At 38.6% G+C, this 22,705-nt stretch overlaps 2 protein-coding genes across 5 annotated transcripts in view; both read right to left on the bottom strand.

Moving 5' to 3' along the window:
• Positions 1-22,705, bottom strand: part of NPNT (nephronectin) — a 665,225-nt gene that overhangs the window by 308,693 nt on the left and 333,827 nt on the right. The gene's annotated exons all lie outside the window — the stretch shown is intronic.
• The window catches only part of AIMP1 (aminoacyl tRNA synthetase complex interacting multifunctional protein 1), a 66,464-nt gene that overhangs the window by 17,586 nt on the left and 26,173 nt on the right, over positions 1-22,705 (bottom strand). Inside the window, exons 2-7 of one of the 4 annotated variants that reach the window (XM_050944535.1) lie at positions 20,434-20,557; positions 13,969-14,086; positions 11,403-11,536; positions 8,307-8,420; positions 3,553-3,714; positions 581-795 (exon numbers count right to left, since the gene is read on the bottom strand). In XM_050944535.1, coding sequence (XP_050800492.1) covers positions 581-795; positions 3,553-3,714; positions 8,307-8,420; positions 11,403-11,511 — 600 coding nt within the window. In that variant the 5' untranslated portion in view covers positions 11,512-11,536; positions 13,969-14,086; positions 20,434-20,557. The remainder of the gene's footprint in view (positions 1-580; positions 796-3,552; positions 3,715-8,306; positions 8,421-11,402; positions 11,537-13,968; positions 14,087-20,433; positions 20,558-22,705) is intronic. The other 3 variants (XM_050944536.1, XM_050944537.1, XM_050944534.1) reach the window with 3 other exon arrangements.

A 22,705-nucleotide genomic window follows, 5' to 3' on the forward strand; every position in this document is an offset into this window, starting at 1 on the left:
AGACATATATATAGATATACCTATCTCATGAGACTAGCAATTTTAATCTCATTAAACACATTTGTATTTAGGATAAATATGTATTTTAAACACTGCTATGATAATTTAAACAAAATAAGGAATAAAAATAAAGGAAAAATATGGAAAACATTAAAAAAATAATCATCACAGATTCATAAAAGTTAGAATTGGAAGGGATCCATCAATCCTCAACCATTTACTTACGGCATTATGTGCCCATCTATATTATTCCCCTAAACTAGCCGCTTGAATGAAATATCAATATTTCCTTTCAAACATTTTCAATGAGACGGACGTCTTTTAAAAGCAAGAAAGTTTGTAACAGCAAGAGTACTTACAGCTGCACAAGTACAGCTTCTCATCTAGTTTAAAATCTGCCCTTCCATTGTTAAAATATTATTTTTAATAAACAAAATAAAGATTAAGACTGCTGTTGAAGAACATGTTTCCTATAAACCAGGAGACACTTTAACAGAATTAGCATTAGCCAGGATTCTTTGGGACTAAGACAGTATACATTACGCAGCCAAATACTGTATAAAAGTAATTTCATTTGTACCTGTTCTAGAGGCACATGCTTTACTAAGCCACTGACAACAGTTCTTGGGTTTGCTTCTCCAACATCCACCTCCTCGACATATAGAGAATCCGCATCAGGGTGATTTTTTGCAGTAATGATACAACCGACACGAAGGTCCAGACGAGAAACATCCATAGGTCTGGAGTCATCACTCCCAGCTCCTGGCGGAGGCTGCTTCTTCTCCCTCTTCTCTCCTGTAGTAGTGAGTTTAATTAGATGCAGTAATAACTCCCTAGAATGTATACATATATATCAACTTGTATGGACAAGAGAAACTACAATATCAGTGTGACATATAAGTACAGTAGTTCAGTTCATTTAGTATCACCACTAGATACTTGTGTTCTGAAGGAAGAAAACAAAGGAAGGACTAACTTCTTACTTGCACCCATTATTTCAAATCATGTCATTCTTAGACCTAAACTACTATCACTGGTTACTATTTCCCATAAATATTAAAACTTAATATTACAAACAAAATGACTGTATATTTTATTTTTTAAGTTAAAAGTTATCTTGATTTTAACTGTGGCTATTTTGTATGAAAACAGTGTTATGTATGATCTGCAAGTAGTCACAGCAGCAGCAGCAAACTTAGTACTGGTAATTCACCAGCAAAACGGAACCCCAGTATGATACCTAATTAAAAAAGTGATGCAAGAGCCCTATAGTTGTCCTGGCCTAAAAAAAATAAAAAATAAAATAAAGCCTCCAAGAATGTTATATATTGATAAAATAAATTGATATTTCTCTTGCACCAATACAAAAGATATTTTAATCACTTCTCATCAAATTATTGCAGGAAAGCTGGTTTAAGGTATTGCTCCCTTTATCTTAAAAAAATCTGAATTATTGACCTGCCCAAATGTCTGCCATATGCAGAAAGAAGAATCAATACACGCGTTTGACGGAAAATTATCAGAAAAGGCATCTTACATTTCAATTGATTCATAGCTGTTACTCACATTGATTTAAGAATTAGTTCATATTAGGACTCATACAGATATTCTTCTCTTTTTTAAATTAACAGCTTACATTTTGTAAACTCTCAGGGCTGTAATAAATGATTTTGTACATAAGAACACGTCTGCTGGTTTGAAGATGAGATGTTCACGTTCGGTTTACTGAATTACAATCCATGGGAGTAGCATCTTAATTAAGACGTGTATTCCAGATGCTAGTATTTTCATCTAAAGAAGCTGGAACTTTCTAACATTTCTACCATGATATGTAAAGTCAAACAACGAAATATCATCTTCAGGAAGGAAAAAAGGGACAACGAAGCACCTTTCTTTTCACTTGTTATTTAAGTAAATAACTTTCTATACATTTTTGTTTATAAATATTCCAGTACAGGACTGTGCCTGCACAAAGTGAGAACTTTCAAAGATAACATAAAAAATTCTTTATTAACCTTGTAACCACTAGATTCCACTAAAAAATGCTAAAATTGTGCATCACTTTATAGCTTTAGAGATGCCATCTGGCCTCTACTTCAAATTTTATGAATCCCAGTGAGATCCTAGTCTGTGTCAAAAGTCTTGCATACTGAAGACAAGGAAAATTATTATACCTACCTACAGAACCAAATGCCATTTCAGTCCCTTTACTGCCATAGGGATGTCAAAATTCTGAAGAAGGTCCAGAAATTAATCCATTTCAATCAATGGTGAATTGTACTATTCATAAACTGACCCTTCCTAATCATACACAGAGTTGCCAAACAGACCTTTGTGGAAACGTAATCAGTATTTTATAATTATATTTTTTTCCTTCCTTCTTAAATTATTCTCTTCATTAAATACTCTTACAGGAAGGTTACTAGAGGCAGCTAATAAATATCAAATGGAATCAAATATATTCAGGTAAAATATTTAAAGTCCCAACCCATAGTGTTAATTTCCACAAATGTTATTTGCCTAGCTGATTTCACTATACTCCCCTCTACCCAAACAATAATACCACTAGCGTTGATATGGATGGATTTAGATAGGTTGTTGAAGCTCACTGATTGAGAGAGTTTTCCGAAAAGAAGCAGAAGAAACAGTCAAACTACATTGGGTTCTACCCTTTAGTGCTATATTACATTACTACTTCTTACTGAGTACCATATATACTTATTCATAAACCAAATGTTTTTAGTAAAAAAGAGACGCATCAAAGAGCGGGGGTCGGCTTATAAATGGATCTTCACCAAAATTTGATGATAATTGAATATCTAATACATTGTTGTTTTGTTCACCTGGAGAGTCTGCAGGCATGGAGCCCCTCAGCTCCACTTCCCGCAGCTCCCATTGGCTGGGAACAGTGAACAGCAGTCACAGGGAGCTGAGGGGCTCCATGCCTGCAGACATTCCAAGTAAACAAAACATCCCGCCAGCTGCTTACCCTGACAGGCCAGGAACCAAAGTTTGCCGACCCCTGAAATATAGGGTCAGCTTATGAAATGGTCATACAGTTTTTGCTATTTTTACCTAACCATCTTGGGGCTCGGCTTATAAACAAACAGGCTAACGAACGAGTATATATGGTAATTTCTCTAAGCTAGTTTATGGGCTGTTGCTTGCATTGTATAAATGGTAGAATCAAAATTGAACAATCAACCTCAGATCTGAGAGTTATTTAATTTCATGTGCTGTAGCAGACTCCACCTCAACATTTCAGTATTTTATTTATTATTTTGAAAGGGGAGATAACCTACAGTTCAGCCACATTGACACAAATCTGCCCAGTATCCAACTTAAATTTTAAGTGCCTCAAACCTATTTGATTAAACTTTTTCATTAGTTGTAAATACTTCCTTTCTCCAGGAGTTTAAGAGTTAATGTGTATGAATTTTCCTACTGTAGCTCTACTGATTGCTCTTTTCTATCCTCTCCAATAAAAATGTAAACAGCAAGTCTGCAAATTAACTGTTGTAGATGCCTAACGGATTTGAAAAATGAAAATACCTTTTTTTTCTGCTCTCTCCTTTTTTTTCTTTTCTTCACTTCCACCTTTAATGTGGTCTTTGGGTCCAGAAGGAGAGGATGTGACAGGCGTAGGCTGTGGTAAGTCTTTCGAAAATGAAGCTGCTGAAATGGTCCCACTGGATGGAATTGGGATATGTTTCACTAAAATTAAACATGATGGAAGTTAAAATGCTATTTAATTTCCTTAATACGGTAATTTGAAATCAAGGCATTTTATCAGAAATAAAAAGAAAATGTAAAGAAAAGCAACATAGGAAAGTAGTGCTTCAGAAAACAAAATAAAAAGTATTTCATATATCCTCTATGTCACTTTACAAGCCTACATCAAAATTTATTCTGATTAAATAACTGTATAATTGTTTTTATATTTGGACTCCTAATATTTTTCCTCAAAGAAAATGGATAACTTTAAAAATACACAAAAATAGAAACAAAGCAAGAGAGGTGATTCCATCAGTGCTATGCCTGCCTGTTTCTTCCCTCCCTCAACCCCATTTCATCTGAAGTTTAAGTACATTCTTAAAAGCAAAACACAATTTTGTGTAAACACACACTCAAAGAGAAAATGAGAAGGTAAGGCCCCAGCAAAAATGTATGCCTATGCTCAACTTTATGTATGTGACTACTTCCATTAGCTTTAGTGAGGCTTCTCATGTGCATAAAATTAAGCCCAAATGTAAATCTTTAGAGAATCGAGGCTTAAATCACCAGGAAAAAAATAATTTGAAAAAACAGTTATAGCATAATTATAATTTTTAAATGGTGTTATGAAGAATATAAAAGTTGTAGGAGGCAAAATATAATGGAGACTATTGCAATCATAGGGGTGTCTTTTTTTTTTTTTTGCTAAAATGATACGATTGATTGAGATTGCAAAACCACTTTTTTACATACAGAAAAAATGTGAACCCCAAAACCATTTTTGAGGTGGGGGAAAAGTGGAGGGATAAAGACATGATCTTGGGGTTTAAGCGAGCAAAGGATTGGGAGCCTGAGAGAGAATTTAAACAATCATTGTTTCAATCAATAAAATAAAAGTTGTTTTGAGGTATCAAAAACATTTCTCCACAGATATGTGGTAAGTACCAACGTGACAATTTAAGACATTCCCAAATGTTACATGGAGACAAACGTGTCCCATCCTCTCCATGTCTGTTTTATAGAAGGTAATCTTAGGCAAGAGCTGTCTTCATTTTGTGTCTTGGACAGCACTGGCTCCACTGTGCTTAATAAATAATATATTCGGTAAGTCATACTTTTAACCACATACATTTCTTATAACACTTTGAGGAAAAAGATTAGAGGTTTCTATGTAGGAAGAGCGCCTAGTGACGGAGGGCTGGAAGGAGAAACTTCTAGCAAGCCCCAAAAGATGTATGCTGGAGATACAGGAGAGAGTCTGTGAGAAGAAGAAAAAGTTAACTGGGGAGACAGAAAAAACGAAAGGAGATCACATGTAATGTGATATGTAAAGTTACTGTTACTAAATTTTGGCCTTTGCAACTAAGACATCTAACCTGTTTTAATGAGGTTTTGAGCAGCCTTTCTTAGACAAGTATTCAGAAAAACCTTTACTTTGTTCTCCCCCTCCCAGATAAACATTGCTTTATTTAAATACAACCATAGTTTATATTTGATTGTTAATTTTGAGAAACAAGCACTAACTATCTATCTCTAGAAACCTTTATCCTGAGAGGCTGAAAACACAGAATTTTTAGATAGGCCGTGATTTGTACCTTAAGAAAGGCCACAGATGGGGGGGAACGGTGGCATAAAATGAGAAGACTCACTGTTATAGTAATGAAGTATGTTGTGCAGAAAATTTTGCATATTGTAAAGCATGGGATAATTAAACTTGTTTGCATGTGTTACAAGAAGTGGGTGGTAACTACAGCAGTAGTTAAGATATGTGGTCATGTATAAAGTATAGTACAGTTTTCTTTCAGATCTTAGCAATATTCATTTCATATTAGGATATGTCATAGTAAGACATGATTCTGTCACGGAGGTCACAGTTTCTGTGACTTTGCAGGACCTCTCTGACTTCTTCTGGGGTAGGGCTGGAGCTGCTGTCAGCTGCGGCTCCAGAATTAAAGCAGCGGCTGGGGTTGGGTCAGCCTCCTAGGGCTAGAGCAGCAGAGATCAGTCACTGCTGCAACGGCTGGCAGTCCACCCCAGGGGCCTGCCAGAATGGCAGTTGGGGTTGAGTCAGCCCCCCTGGGGCTGGGGCAGTGGCAGTCAGCCCCCGGCAGCGTGCTGTTTGTTCCCATTCTCCCTCAGGATATTTTTAATAAAAGTCAGGGACAGGTTGTGGGCGTCCATGAATATTTGTTGATTGCCTGTGACCTGTCCCCCACTTTTACTAAAAATACCATGACAGAATCTTATCAGTAAAGTTAAGTTATTCTCAGACTGGGTACTTGCAATATTTATTTGGTTGGCAAAGTGAAATATGCTGACAGCCCACAAATTAAAGCAGCTTTCTATCACAGGATCACTACAATCTGTAAGCCTGTTATCCAGAAAGTGCAACAGGGCTACTTCATCCTACAAAAATCAACAGTAAAGGAGATGTTCTTTTCACAAGTAACAGCAGGTGGTCCTGTAAGTACTCACTGCACATTTGATAAAAAAGTAATGGCATGAGTAGTTCATGTGCTTCCAAAATGAAAGGAAAGGGTCAAAGCTCCCTTGGTCTTTACTTGGACAAGACATCACAAGCCATTCTATTGATCAGTTCCTTAGATTCATAGACTTTAAGCCAAGAGAGACCATTAGATCGTCTAGTCAGATTTCCTGTAAATCACAGGACATTAAATTTCACCCAATTACACACGTACTGAGCCCAATAACTTGTGTTTGGCTAAAGCATGAACTTCAAAAAAGGCATCCAGTCTTGATCTGATGACATCAAGAGATGGAGAATTCACCACTTCCCCTGGTGTAAGTTCCAGTAGTTAATCATCCACACTTAAAAATTTGTGCCTTATTTCTTTAAATATGTCTGGCTTAAATTTCCAGATATTGGTTCTTGTTATGCCTTCCTCTGTAAAGAGAAGGAGTCCTTTAGTACTCAGTATTTTATCTCCATGAAGGCTCTTATTGAGAGGTGACTTGATTACACAGCATCTTCTTGTCAATAAAATGAACAGATTGATCTCTAAGTCTTTCACTGCAAGGCCTTTTTTCCAGACCTCAAATAATTTTTGTGGCTCTTTTTGCACCAGCTCCAATTTTTCAACCTACAGTTCTGGCATCCACATTTTGAAAAGCATGTAGTATTCCAATATTGGTCTCACCAATGTCGTATACAGATGTAAAATCATCTCCCTAGTCTAACCCACTACTCCCTGTTTATATATCCAAGCCTAGCATAAATACCCTTTAATTCTTTACCACCTGGATCCCATATCAGCTTTTCCATTATTTTGCTTTGGACTGTTGTCAGGCTAAGCAGCCTGCAGTTACAGTTAAACTTGCCCTTTGGTTACCAGTACAGGAAAGGTTTCTTGTCCCTTCCATTCTTAAAAGATGCATCATTCCATATGCTGATGTATATGTTCCTTGTAGTGTGAATACATAATAGACTCATAAAACATGTTCTTCTGTTCAGTAGAAAAAGGTCTTGCATTTAGTTCTGCTCTCCATCCACATAAATTGCTTAAATGAAGTAGTAAAGTCTATCCAAAACATTTGTCAAACAGGATATTAATTCTCTATCCTTTTTATATATTACAGTTACAACCTGGAAACTTTGTATACACAGAGGCTTGTCCCTTATGTGTAATAGGGATATTTTTCTGTAAAATATTTCTGTGAAATATCAGTAGACACCTCTTACCCACACCTACCTATCCCACATCTGAAACGAATACTGAGATCAACTATTGCAGGTTCTCAGCCATTGGGAAAAAAACAAACTAATGGAGAGTCTAGCATATCAAAGGAATTAAGTCATGTGAAAGGAGGAGGTTGATCCTCTGCATTTATGAAGTGGTGGTTCTTTTGAAGACTGCACATGTTGATTTAACAGTGGAACAGGTCAATAATGGGAAGCAGTAAAATCATGCTTTACTGGATAGTGTCTTATCTGGTTTCCAGTACTAGAAATGTGAAACAAATATACTAAAAATGGTTGGGTTTTTTTTTTTTCTTTTTTTAAACATATTCCTCAAGACATGTTTGCGGAAAATGAAACACTCATGCTGGATTTGGAGAACTGCAGCTTCCTCTTTTTGTTCCTTTTCTCTCAAAAGTAAAATTTCATAAAGGCGAGGACTATATCAGCCCCGGGCTTAAAAAGCTAGACCCAGACTGGGACATTGACAGAGGAGGAACGGTGGGATAGCAAAGTCTTTGTTGTTAAGCCCCGGGGATAAAACTCAGGAAAGCTACGTTCTAATCTCAATTCCGCCACAAAATCCCTATCATGCCAGGCACTGTACAGACATATAAAAAGACATGGCCCGAACCATGAGTAAACTTTTCATATGTAACTGTCACTTCTGCAACTTACAAGAGAACTCATATACTTTAAGTTACAGAGGTGGTTAACCACCGAGAGATATGGCATTCCGAAGTGTCACCAAAGCAGCCAAAAAATAGATGTGGATGTGACTACAAGAATATGAATCAGGAAGGATTAAACAAGTGATCAAAACAGCAGTCAAAGATGGTGACAGGATTTAAGCCCACACATGTGTTGATATAGTTCTCCTTCCTTCCTCTCTCACCTCCATTCCGAATTTCTGCCTGAATCAGCTCCTGTTTCAGTCCCTCAATTTCTTTCTTCAGTTTAGCATTTTCAACACGGAGCTTCTTCTCTTCTCTGAGAGATGCCTGCAGGACTAAAGTTGATACAATTTACATTAGAAACTACAGGCTCCAGTTATTACACATCCATTTGCTAAGTGCTGGATGTCACATATCTGAAAAAAATTAGTTAAATTAAAAGCAAAGAAAGGGAATATTTTAAAAATATTTAAAAATCATCATTAGAAAAAAGATCTCATACATTTTATTACAGTTACTGACTTTTTATTAATGAATACAGACAGTGGTTTCTCAAATATTAACTTTCACACATTCCTCATGGACTTGCATCTAAATCATAATCAAGCTACTTTTTGTTCCCCTCTCAAATTCCTACAGTGGCACCAATCTGAATCTATAACTTTGTAATCAACCATATGAGGTTCAACAAAATTCTCTTTCTGTATGCATAACCTATATTTGTAAACACCCAGATTTCTGTCCTGATTTACAATAAAAAAAAAATCACTGAATTTGGCAGACTAACTATAGAATGTACAATGAAGTTACACTGCTGTGAAAGTAAGAACAATCTTATTTAGGCAAAGGAAAAAAGGTTTTATTCCCTGTGCGCTCACAGGCATCCTGGGTGACCTTCAGCAAGTCACTCAATTTTGTGCCTCCATCTCTCCATTCTGAAATGGTAATGCTGAGAGGCTTGTTCTATTATTCTTAATAATTGTGAGGCATTCAAGGTATTACATAAATTAGCATAACAGAAAAGATAATAAATAAATGCAAATGGATGTCTGAATTTGGTAGGTGTCATAGCAGAAGTGAGGTGGGTTCTGAAGATGACAACTAACAGAACAGTTCAAGGAGGCACCCCATGAAAAAAGAAGAAGTGATAGAAGAAAACATGAAAAATGTTTTCTGAGTTTTGACTGCCCATTTTTCTTTACTTACAGAGTGGAGACTGGGTGGGGCAGAGGAGGAGGGAAGGGAAGAGGCCGATGCAATAAGAGACAAGAGTGACTAATTAAAGAGACCAAGAAACTTGAACTTAATTCAGTACAGCAGGGAGCCAGTGGAGAGATTCAAAGCAAATGGGGAGGCGACACTGTCAGCGACATGGGTAAGGAAGATGAATTAAGCAGCTGTATTTTGTATGGACTGGAAATGGTATGTGTGAGGGTTGGTGAAGTGCTTATGATAATCAAGACGTGAACTGATAAGAACTTGGAAAAAGTTTTAGTGGCATGGATTTCTGAAGTGAAGTGTGCTAGAGGAAAAAGAGGCAGGATTTAACATGGTCTGACTGTAGTACATAGGAGAGGAAAGAAGTCAAAGACAACCCTCAGTTTATGGACCTGAGTGCTAGGGAGAATTATACTATTAGCCAGAATGACAGAGAATGAAGAAGGACAGGGCTTGGGAGGAAAGATAAGAAGTTGAGTTTTGGGCATGTTATGTTTCAGCTGATGGTGAGGCATTCCGGAAGAAATGTCAGTCAATCTACCAAAGCAGAAATTGTGGGAATTTCATATACAGGATAACAACAGAGTAACTTAAACCAACATGCTGCAATAATGCCAATGCACACATATCTAATTTTTTTGGTTAACAAAACAGAGTGATGAATGAATGTGAGAGAGAAGGCTGATTCCCACCTATGGAGTGATATTTCTTCTATGATACAATGAACAATGTACAATGAACTATGAAGGGCAGCACTGAAGTTGATACATCTTAAAAATGTATTTAAAAAAATTATGGAGGCACATATTAAGACTTTGCTTTGTAAAGATGACAAGGCAAAAGAGGAGTCTTTGGCCCTCCGATACTGACTAGACACTAAGTTTTGTTAAAGCTTTAAGAGTTGAACAAGACTATTTCATTATCAGTAGGATAGAAGTAAATTTTTTAGAGTTGTCAAGTGTTCGCTAAATTGAACAAGGCATGAATGAAAATAATGGTTTGGCTCATAAGCAGAAGACGATTATGCAAGACTAATAAATGCGGTTTCCAAATACAGTGTAGAAAGAAGAGAAATGGAAAAAAAAAAGAAGATTAAGAATAAAGCTTGAAAATAGTAGTAGAGCTCAAGGGGGAGGGATAGCTCAGTAGTTTGAGCATTGGCCTGCTAACCCCAGGGCTGTGAGCTCAATCCTTGAGGGGGCCATTTAAGGATCTGGAGCACAAATCTGTCTGGGGATTGGTCCTGCTTTGAGCAGGGGTTTGGACTAGATGAGGTACCTTCCAACTCTGATATTCTATGATATTTATGATGGAGCACCTTCATACTTTGAAATGTATCACTCTGTTGAGAATGAAAACCCGTGTAGTAACTATGACTGACTCAAAAATGGAAATGGAGTTGTTTCATGAAGGTACAGAGAATATATGGCTAAATATTAGACTACTGAGGACACATACCCAGATCATAAAAATCCTGGTTTCTGGAAACAAGCTGGGGCATATATTTACATATATGGAGTGTTTTGTATTCCGTTGTCAGAAAGTGGCCTAACATTTACATCAGAGTCAGGCAGAGAGTATGCTGACAGCTTCATAGAATCCTATACAGCAGGGGCAGGCGAACTTTTTGGCCTGAGGGCCACATCTGGGTGGGGAAGTTGCGTGCAGGGCCATGAATCTATGGCTGGGGCAGGGAGTTGGGGTGCAGGAAGGAGTGTCGTGTGTGGGAGAGGATGCAGTGTGCAGGAAGGGGCTCAGGGTAAGGGGTTGAGGCAGAGGAAGGGTGTGGAATGTACTAGGTGGCTCAGGGAAGAGGGTTGGGGTGCAGGGGGGTGCACAGTGTGGGAGGAGGGTCAGGGCAATGGTGCAGAGAGGGGGCTCAGGGCAGGGGGTTGGGGTGCAGGGTGCGGCAGTGGGGTCAGGGCAGGGAGTTTGCATGCAGGAGGGGTTCAGGCTCGGGCTTGGCGCTGCTTACCTGGAGCAGCTCCAGGGTGGCAGCAGTGTGCACCGAGGCCAGGGTAGGCTCCCTGTATATATTATTATAGTATAATAGTAACCATCTGATCAATAAATTTGCTTTAAGACATTGACTTTCTTACTAGCTTTCTCCTTTAGAAGAGCAACTTGCTGTTTGAGGTATTCAATGACTTGTTCTGCCTCTGCACCCTTTTGCTCCAGTCTGTTCAATACTGCATTATTGGCTGCCATCTTAACCAAAGAACGGGCTAAAAACCTGAAACAGGAAAGAGAAAAATATGAACAATGCATTAATGTAATTAATTTTACATTCTTATGCCACATGAATCAGCACTAAAATCAACTGCTGATGCAGTAGGAACATTTGTAAAATGAACAAGCTGGGCTCCCTCCCGTTATATGAAAACCCAAACAAACAAAAAGCAATGTTAACCAAATTCTGATGTTTGCCAGCTGCATTTAAATATTTTGGAAGAAAAGCCACCCTAATCCAAACACCCATCTGTAGAAAACGTGTTCCTGCTGCACAGCAAAGCACCAAACCCCCTACCTTCCCAGAATGAAAGGCAGATCCAGAGACAGATTAAATGAGCAATGGGGAACAAAGAGGGAAAAAGATAAGGGAAACAAGTTTAGACTGAAGGACAACATGTCTCATATTTGTATCTGAAACATTTATGAAATTTATCAACCAAAAATTCTATTAAGAAGAGTAAGAATGCATAAGAACAGCCAAACTGGGTTGGACCAATGGTCCATCTAGACGAGCATCCTGTCTTCTGACAGTGGCCAGCGCCAGATCTTTCAGAGGGACTGAACAGCCAGGGCAATGTAGAGTGATCCATCTCCTGTTGTCCAGTCCCACCTTCCGGCAGTTGGAGGGACACACAGAGCATGGGGTTGCCTCCCTGACCATCTTGGCTAATAGGCATGGATGGATCTGTCTTCCATGAACTTACCTAATTCTTTTTTGAACCCAGTTATACATCACAACATCCAATGGGTTGACTGCATTGTGTGAAGGAGTTACTTATGTTTGTTTTAAACCTGATGCCTATTATTTTGATCAGGTGACCTCTAGTTTTTATGTCACGTGAAGGGGGAAAATAACACTTCCCTATTCACTCTCTCCTTACATTCATGGATTTATGGACCTTTATTATATTCCATTAGTTGTCTTTTTTATAAGCTTAAAAAGACAGACTGTTCATGTCTTCTCAAATGGAAATTGTTCCATACCCTTAAGCATTTTTCTGCCTTTCTCTGTACCTTTTCCAGTTTTAATACACCTTTTTTGAGATAGGGTGACCAGAACTGCACGCAGTATTCAAGGTGTGGGCATAGCATGGATTTATATAGTGGCATTATATTTTCTGTCATGCTATCTATCCCTTTTTCCTAATGGTTCTTAACATTGTTAGCTTTTTGACTGACGGTATGTCACAGGCCCAAGGACTCCCTTCCTCAGGGAGTCCCGGGGAGGCAAATTTGCATTGTATGTTGCTAACACGGTTGCAAGCATCACAAGGCATTTCGGGGGAGGCTCAAAGGTGTGAGTATGGCGTGAAAGATTCCTTTGCAGGTGGCAAGAGGCCAAAAGCAGAAGGAGGAAGAGAGCAGAGAACGAGTTAACTTGACACTTCAGCGAGCTCCGTCTGAAGATGAAATGCTGGCCTGGTCCAATGGGCTTGACAAGAAAGTTTACAGCTGCTTTCACATCTTACCCAGCCCCGGCCAGCCGTGAAAAAAGGAGAGTTGAGCTGAGCAGGGCTGCAGAGATTGCAAAATGATTGAGATGGTGAAGGCCAAAGCGGGGGGAGAAGACAAAGTCTCTGAAGCCAGTGTGTTTTGGGAAAGCTGAGAAGGCCACAGAAAGCCGGTTAGGACTGGTACAAAGAGCACCAGGAACGGAGGGCCCTGAACAAAAACACCCACAAAGAACCCAGGACTTAAAAACCCTCCCGAGAGCCAAAGTGAGCCGGAGATCACAGCAGACCCTGGACAGCCCATGGACGGGACAAGAACTCCCATCCACCCCTCCCACTCTTCTTCTTACGTTACACCCAGGCTTGGCTCGGGTCGTGCGTTTGTGAATATGAAAGTGGATTAGGGCTGGGGATAGTAACGGTTTCTTGCTTCCTTTGAGTGACGTGGGAGCAGTCCCAACACTCACCACTGTTATTTTATTAATAAAGCTTTAAAACTTAGACACTTGGTGTGCCCCGTCATCTCCTCCCCTAAAAATCCTGTGGCCTCAGCCTGATCACCTGATGCCACAGGCAGACTGGTAACATAAATCTGCCACAGCTGCACATTGAGCATGTTTCCAAAGAACTATCCATAATGACTCCAAGATCTCTTTCTCGAGTGGTAACAGCTAATTAGACTCCATCATTTTGTATATGTAGTTGGGATTATTTTTTCCATTGTGCATTACTTTGCACTTATCAACATTGAATTTCATCTGCCATTTTGTTGCCCCAGTTCAGTAACTCTTTGCAACTCTTCAGTTTTTGGTCACCTTTGGACTTACCTATTTTGTATCATCTGCAAATTTTACCACATCATTGTTCACCTCCTTTTCAAGATAATTTATGATTATGTTGAACAACACAGGTTCCAGTACAGATCCTTGGGGACCCCACTATTTACCACTTTCCAGTGTGAAAACTGAATATTTATTCCTACCTTTTGTGTCTAATCTTCAAATTAATCAATTACTAATCCAGGAGAGGACCTTCCCTCTTATCCTCTGATTCCTCAGTTTGCACAAGAGCCTTTGGTGAGGGACCGTGTCAAAGGCTTTCTGAAAGGTGAAATACACTATATCATGGGTCATCTTTGTCCACATGTTTGCTGATATCCTCAAATAATTTTAATAGATTGGTGAGGCATGATTTCCCTTTACAAAAGCTGTGTTGACCCTTCCCCAACGTATTGTGTTTATCTATGTGTCTGATAATTTTGTTCTTTATTATAGTTTCAACCAATTTGCATGGCATCGAAGTTAGGCTTACTGGCCTATAATTGCCAAGATCACCTCTGGAGGCCTTTCAGAGAGGGAAAAAAAAATCAGAATTACATTCAGCTACTCTGCAGTCGTCTAGTACAGAGGCTAATTTAAGCAATAGGTTACATACTACAGTCAGTAGTTCTGAAATTTCATATTTGAGTTCCTTCAGAATCCTTGGGACAATACCTTCTAGTGCTGGTGACTTATTACTATTTAATTCATCAACTTATTCCATAATGTTTTCTATTGACACTTCAATCTGGGGCGGTTCGTCAGATTTGTCATGTAAAATGAATGTCTCAGGTGTGAGCTGAGGTTCCCCTCCCTGCCCCAATCCTCTGCAGTGAAGACTGACGCAAAGAATTCATTTAGCTGTTCACAGCAGAAGCCTTCTCTTCCTTTATTGCTTCTTTAGCATTCAGTGCCCTCTTACAACTTCTAAATCCCCCACATAAGTCAAGGAGGTAGAAGGCAGAGGATACATTACACATTTGTGATTATCCATAAACATTAAAAGAAGAGAAAATCACTGTTTTGTTTCTCTTAAGGGCAATTCTTATCCCTAACTACACCGTAAAAGGAGGAATCAAATTCCCCCACATCCCTCCCTCACCTCTTTCCACTTTCAGAGCTATTTTAGTTCATATTTTGAATTCACCATTTCCTCGCAGCCTTCTGACTGAAGGCAGGGATTGAGAGCACTCTGTTGATGACACAGGAAAGAAACAGAGAAGATAAAACGACAGTCATAAGAACATTAGAATGGCCATATTAGAACAGGCCGAAGGTCCATCTAGCCAAATATCTTGTCTTCCGACAGTGGCCAATGCCAGGTGCCCCACAGGGAATGAACAGAACAGGTAATCAAGAGGCTAGGGACACCATCCCTACCCATCCTGGCTCATAGCCATTGATGGATCTATCTTTCATGAATTTATCTAGTTCCATTTTTGAACTCTGTTATTGTCCTGGCCTTTACAACATCCTCTGGCAAGTAGTTCCACAGGTTGACTCTGCATCGTGTGAAAAAATACTTTTTTGTTTGTTTTAAACCTGCTGCCTATTAATTTCATTTGGTAGGGACTAGTTCTTGTGTTATGAAAAAGAGTAAATAACACTTCCTTATTTACTTTCTCCACACTGGTCATGATTTTATAGACCTCTATCCTATCCACCCTGAGTCGCCTCTTTTCCAAGCTGAAAAGTCCCAGTTTTATTAATCTCTCCTCATATGGCAGCAGTTCCATACCCTTAATCATTTTTGATGCCCTTTTCTGAACCTTTTCCAATTCCAATACATCTTTTTTGAGATGCGGGCATACCATGGATTTATATAGAAAATATCATATTGCCTCTTTCTCTTTGCTGTTATGCACATTTAAATCTAGTCACCTCTACCTCCTCTCTCAGGATCCTCAAGAGAATTCCTTCCAAACACAGTACAGAGGATCTGTGAGCCCCTGCTCTGCCTCACAGAGTCTTCACTTGCTAAATCCAATAGGGCTTAGTCCTTTCCCTTCTCCTGTTCAATGTGTATGTCTAACCATTAAGAGACAGTAGATGCTACTCAAATGTCAGCTATATATTGGTGACAAACAGCTATATAATCACTCTCCTCTGCAGCAGCCTATGCTTTTCCCATCTACCTAGAAAAAATAAGCACTTCCATGAATTACAGCTAGCTGAACTATAATGAAAGAAATAAGCAGATGATACTGGTGGACAGGGAGAAGCATTGTGAAGATCTCCCAGGATAAAAGACAGCTCCATCAGCTAAAGGAATCTGTCCATCAATTCCACAGGTGTGTGATCTCGGATTCTATGCCTAGACTCCTAGGTTGTAGCAGTGACCAGAAACACCTTTATCATTTCAAATGGCAAGATAACTGAGCCTGCTTCTCTTGGCCATTTATTCTGCCACAATAATCTACATATATTTCTTTGAAAATGAACAACTATAATGCTCTCTATCTGGGGCTGACAACAGAATCCACACGGCCAGGGTACTTTAAGAATGAAGTTACAATTTAAACTCTGATTCTCCTGCCTGTTTAATACTAGTGAATTAAATGTCATTTTAAATTGTTTGCAGACATGAATTTCCTTTACATTTTACAAGGCATAAATGTTGAGACAGCATTAAAAGGTAACATCTTACACTAAATTTATACAAGGTAGCTAGCTAAACTTTAGTGATCCTTGAGAAATATGTAAACTATAATTCTCTCAAGAGAGTGTAATACTAACAGAATAAGTTTGCTAACAACAATAAAACACTACTAAAACTTCAAAGTGAATAGAACTAGTACATTTTATAGTTATTAGTCAAGTTGGCTAATGAACTGAGGATCGGGAAATGAAGTTACATGATTACACCAGATAGACTTTTCCCACTTGTCAAACTTCCTGAGATCTAATATTATAACAGAGAAGAAACAGGAATTTGCGATATTGTTACCAAGAGCCAACACAACAAAATGAACTGGAGTACTGGCAATGTAAGAACTTGCCAATATGGAGAGATAAGAAGATGATATACATAAAAAACGAAGTTTTTTATAGGTAAATCTTTGTTTAAAATTGTGTACTTAATGTAAAATATAAAACATTAAAAGCATTAACTGAAGGCTAAAAAAATTGTGGTTTAATGTTATGACAATCAATAGCTGGGCATTGTATATTCATGTTTTCCTATCACTTGTTTTTCTGCCTGTGTAATATTTGGATAATATGCTAAGACTATAAGAAGAGGAGAAAAAAATTAAATACTGTAACTTGGTAGAAGACAAGGCCTAAAGGAAAACATATCTTCTGACCTTCAACTGTGTCCAAGTTCCAGAAAGTCACTCAGAAAAATCAAGTCATTGGGATTTAAGAAAACTACATTTGAAAGGCTGCTATCCCTTCTTTTATACAAAATGTAGACATAGAAAACATTAAAAACATGCTTTGAAGACAGCAGGATTCTCTAATATTACTAAATGATATATTCAGAGTTCCACACAGAATTATATTGCGTCAGGAATCAGCAAAGGAAAGCCACAAGAGCGGTCATGCAAACCTCCCCAGTAGTATGTTTCGGGTGCCCAGGACAACCAGCACAGAGATAAATCACTGTTGGGCAGGAACTAGGGAGGACCCTGCTGGTGGCTCCTACCCTGCGCCAGGCTCAGCTCCTAGTTTCGGCTGGGCTGAGGAGGACGGAACTTCATCTTCCACGAATGGCATCCAGGGCCATGTCAGACCCACCCGCAGATTCCTCCCCTGGCTGTAGGAAGCTCTGAAAACTACCCCCTTTCCCAGCCCTTCCTGCACCCATCACTCCTCAGCTGCAGGGGGAGGGATCACCATTCAGGGAGCTGCTCCCACATCCGCCCAACTCCCATGCATCCAGACTCTCTTATACCCAGACACTCCCACCAAACCTCACACCCATACACAAACACATAGAACCCCCACAATGAGCCCCACTCCTCACGCACCTGGACCACTCCAACCAGCCACTTGCACCTGGATCCCCACCCTACTGAGCCCCAACTAGCAGCACCTGGATCCCCAACCCACTGAGCTCCATTCCTCTGGCATTTGGACCCCCCCACCACTGAGTATCCCACACCCAGACCCCCTCTTCCGAGGTCTATCCCCTCATACCCAGACACCACCCTGCTGAGCCCCAACTACCTTCACTTGGACCTCTGCAGAGTCCCATTACCGTTGCATCCAGAACCCTCCAACAAGCTCCTGTGCATCCAGATCCCCCACTGAGGCACCCACCCCCAGATTGCACCACACAGAACCCTCTCAACCCGCACCTGGATCCCCCACACTAAGCCCCTCTACATTTGGATTCTGCCTTGCTGAGCCTGCCTGCCCAGACCTGGTGCATGTGGCATGGAGTGGCAGGGTTCTGGGGTGTTTCTGGGGCAGGCCTAGTCCATTGCTGTGTCAGAGTTGGGTGTAGCCTCACCGCTGAGTCTGTGTCCCGGGGAGGGGGATAGCTGCATAGTGATCTCCCACCTCTGTGCAGCCAGTGGCCTGTGGTCCCCAATGCCATACTGGAGCCTCCACATTTACTGACAAATAAAATTAGCAGAATTTTAAAATAATGTGTGGAGAATTTTAATTTTTTTGGCACAGAATGTGTCAGGAATAATCACCAGGCCTGCTCTTAAGCCGAGCATCAGCACTAAGTGAAAGGCTGCTCAACATTTATGCCTGCATCTGCAATTGCTCCTGTGTCTGCCTTGCTATCAGTCCTGCTCGGTTTCTAACTCTGGCACCGACAACTAGACCTGACTGTCCCAGGCCTGAAACAGAGCAGCGGAAAGAAATATGTAAGTCTTTACAATTAGAAAAGTGATCAAGTATGTTTTCTTGATGTCTTTTGTCCTGCTTAAATAATTTTGTTGAAGGATTTTCCATTTACAAACTTTATTATGAAGTTTACTCCAGTCAATTTTAAGGTTGTGAAGACATATCTTTTGATAAGTCCAGTGTTAAAATCACTGTTAAACCTAAATGAATCCTTGCTACGTAAGATCAATGCCCTGTAAGTAAAAGGAGCATAAGGAGATCTACAAATTAATACTCGGACTTCAGACTCATCCTATAATAACAATAATCAGAAGAACACAAGAACCTGTGTGTATTCAAACAAAGGTTCTTGAAAACAGCTATATAAAAAATAGGTTGACATAGAGTTATTAGGCATGTATTTAAATCCCAGTGGGAAGAAATAGTTGTTAGGTCCTAATTTATTTATTTTTTTAGTTCTTTTATAATGGATAGTTGAAACTGAGAGCATGAGTTCCTAACCGTATCCATATGGTTCTACTTGTAATTTGAAATGGAACAGGTCAGATAAGCAGAAAGTTATTTTCAGAGGGGGATATTCCTTGACTGCAATATATCCTAGAAGCAAATAATTAAAATCTGTTTGTTAAAATATATAAAGCATTTATTTAAATGTATAAGGTTGTTGAATTCCACCTTAATTCCTCCATTTGACTCAAATGGATATCATTCTGTTTTCTAAAGACATTTATTGCATGTCTGCTGCCTTATTTCTAACGTATAGGTGTTTGCATTGCCATAGTGACAGAAGAAGCCTGTGAAGTGATATGGCTCAATGCAAGCCAAATGTTCACGGCCTCGAAAAGGAGTTTGGATTGGGTACACAAATTGTACATCATTTTAAGATTCAAGGTGCTATGTAAATAAGTGTAAGAGTATCCTTATTGGCTGAAATAATTTTCATTAAAATCTACCGATGTCAAACCTTTAACTGGGTTGAGAACTGGAAGACCCAACTGGAATAAGCAGTTTACTCTCTTTGGAAAATTTCACTTCGTGATAGAACACAGAAATAAGAGAACTCAAGAGGTCTTGGAATTAATGTTATAGTTAGTGGTCTTTACCAAGATGTTAAGAGGATTATTATCAATCTAGTCAGCAGAAGGAAAATAAGAAGCATGGAAGAAAATACATTAAAGATCCCTTCCAACCTAGAAGTATCTCCTTCTGCTCTAGTTTTTTTAAAATGAAACAGGTAAATTCTACAGCCAAATTCATTCCTCGTGTAAATCCAGTGCCTTGGGAGGGAAACATTTCATTTGGAATTTGTGTCTGTAGAAAAAACTCTGTGGCCACTTTATTACTAAATGGAGTATTTTGAACTAAAAGATGCCAAATCAGAGAAAGGAAATCGGACGACTAATCTGAGCAGAGAAATAAAAGAATACTTTAAGTGTGTTCAGTGAAGTCATTTGATTAACTAAAGTTCTTCAGTTAATCTTAAATATCTGATATTCTATCAAATCATTTATACATCAGAGATCTAGAATTGGCTGAAACACTTGTTTTCATTACATGAAGAATGATTGACAGTGCCTGGATAAGGCATGTATGTCTTGTAGGTATAATAAAATGCAATACTCATATCCAGAAGCTGCTTAATTTCTATTCTGATATCATTAGAAAACTGATTTAGAGTCAGATGCTAATTCAGTTCTATAAAGACGAGTTTATCTTAAAAAAAAATTAGAAAAACTAAATCTAAGATTATTCATGTGAAAATCAAAGGTAACTCTGCTAACATACTAATTGAAGAGGGCTAGTAAAGACTTTCAACATATCCTTACCTGCACTTCTTTCAGTATCAGAGGCTTCACTCCAGGGGAAGCAGGTTTAACCTTTGCCAAAATACAGATGATATAGAATGCGAATGTAGGGTCCCAATGAGAGAAATTTCCAATTTTTGAAAAACTATGGAGGACAAATAATAAAAAAGATCTGGAGGTTCTACTCTATTTCCTATACGCAGATTTTCTTGACTACTAATTTTTTAAATAGTTGCCTATATTCTTTAGCAAAAAGTACTATCCCCTGCATGCTTCGGCAGTCCCATATGCCATAAGCAAAGAGAAGGGCTTATTTTATTTACTAGTTTATAAAAGAGAAGACAATTAGGGAGGGACTCAAACAAGACAAAATTAAAATAGATATTCCATAAGAAAATAATACTTTGCATTTACACAGGAGACACTATTAGAGAATTTCAATATGCCCACTAACATCCTTAGACCAGAACTGACATATAACTCAGTGGTTCTGACTTAAAAGAGGAGGAAAGGAAAGAAAAAAAAAAGAAGAAAAGTAAAAAGGAAAAACACAATCAAGAAGATGACTCTGTTATAATTCCTTGCTTTAAAAATGTTTTTTAAAAAGGGAGAAAAGCATTTTAAGTGTTGCCAGTTACAAATGTCTTTTGCCATACAGAGGAGCTAATGCTAAGGTTCTAAAATTGAGAAATAATCAACTGTTTTTGGAACCTATCCACAATCCTGAGATGCATTCAATTAAACTGTTTTTGGGAGAGAGATCATTTCATCAAGAAACTGGCTTTAGAAGCCAACTGGTTTCTCAAAACTTAAAAAAAAAACAAAACACACACAAAAAACATAAAACTTGAATTTCCAATACTGTACATTTTTTCAAATTTTCCAGGGACTGCTTAGTTCCTATAATCACATATAAACTACAAAAATAGCATTACTTATTCCACATGACTGTAGGATCATTTCCCATACATAAATATGTTTCTCTTTGTATATTTGCACTGGAGTTTATACCAATGACTTTACTTTTATTTTCAGCTGGATATGGGAAGTACCAATACAAATCCCATCAATTAATAGACAATGTTCCCACTTCCTCTTCCTACAGAACTTTCTCTCCAACCTTTCTACTTATTTCAATACAAATCATAACCATTTGTGTTTGTCAGCCTGAAGCTTTGCTAAGAGCAAGATTTTTAGATTAATATTTGTCCTCAGAAATCCTTCATCATTACTGCTGCCCCTCTCTCACACACACACCACTTCTCCACAATAAAAGAATCAGGTTGGCATGACGACTTAGCACACAGATACCATCAGTTAGTGCTTTAACCATATACTTTCAGTGCTCTCATGCTGAGTTAGTCACAGAAATTAGGTTTCTACATCTATTTTGTTCTAGCCATGGTGAGATTCAATGTTGTCATGGGACAGCCATTCCTGTTCACAATCAATAGCCATGTACAAACACTGAATAGACAGCAACCACAGGAGGGGTGGTGATTGCTACAAAATATATTGCTCCAAGTGCATGCTACTTTCGTGGACAGGCAACTCAATAGGCCTAGGATCAAGCTAAAAACTATTACCAGAGAAAAATACAGGCCATACAAACAATGAAATAACATTTTTAGTCTTCCATTTAGAACACTCCATGGATATTCACTGATTGCATTAAAAGTTATTACATTACAGTTGTTTCATTACAGATATGGGACTAATTACATTCTGCAGGTAACTCATTGAGAAGAGCATGAGGAAGACAAAATTCCTTCAACGCAAATACTAATGTAATCACTAATTTAAAATACAGGGAAACCTATAAAACTACTTATATATGGATAATCACTTTTTCTGTCTTTAATTTGTTGTAACAAACAGCTCTCAAACAGTTTCAGATGTCAATATTTTTTCCTCATGAGGGCTTTTGCATCTCTTCATTTTGGCCAAGTTGCACAGTGATGCACTGTTTTACTCTAAGTATTTTAAATTGCTGCATTATCACCAATTTTACTTCTAAAAAGAATACTTTGTTCAAATTAGAGGAAGGAAGGGAACAGCTTTTATTAGGATGGTCGTTCTCCCTACACTCAAAGCATCTTGGCAGACAAATTTACAGAAGACCATATATATTATAATAAAACATGCCAGCTGTTTTCCAGACTCTGCTGTCCTTTCCTCTGGAACATGCATGATCTGACAAGTTACTGAACCAAATTTAAGACGCACACATCACCCTGTACTACAGAAAAGAAGGAAAAAAGAAATGACAAAAATAGAAGAAAGGGTGGGGGAA

This window comes from Gopherus flavomarginatus, chromosome 3 (genome assembly GCF_025201925.1).
Source record: "Gopherus flavomarginatus isolate rGopFla2 chromosome 3, rGopFla2.mat.asm, whole genome shotgun sequence".
Classification (NCBI taxonomy): domain Eukaryota; kingdom Metazoa; phylum Chordata; order Testudines; family Testudinidae; genus Gopherus; species Gopherus flavomarginatus.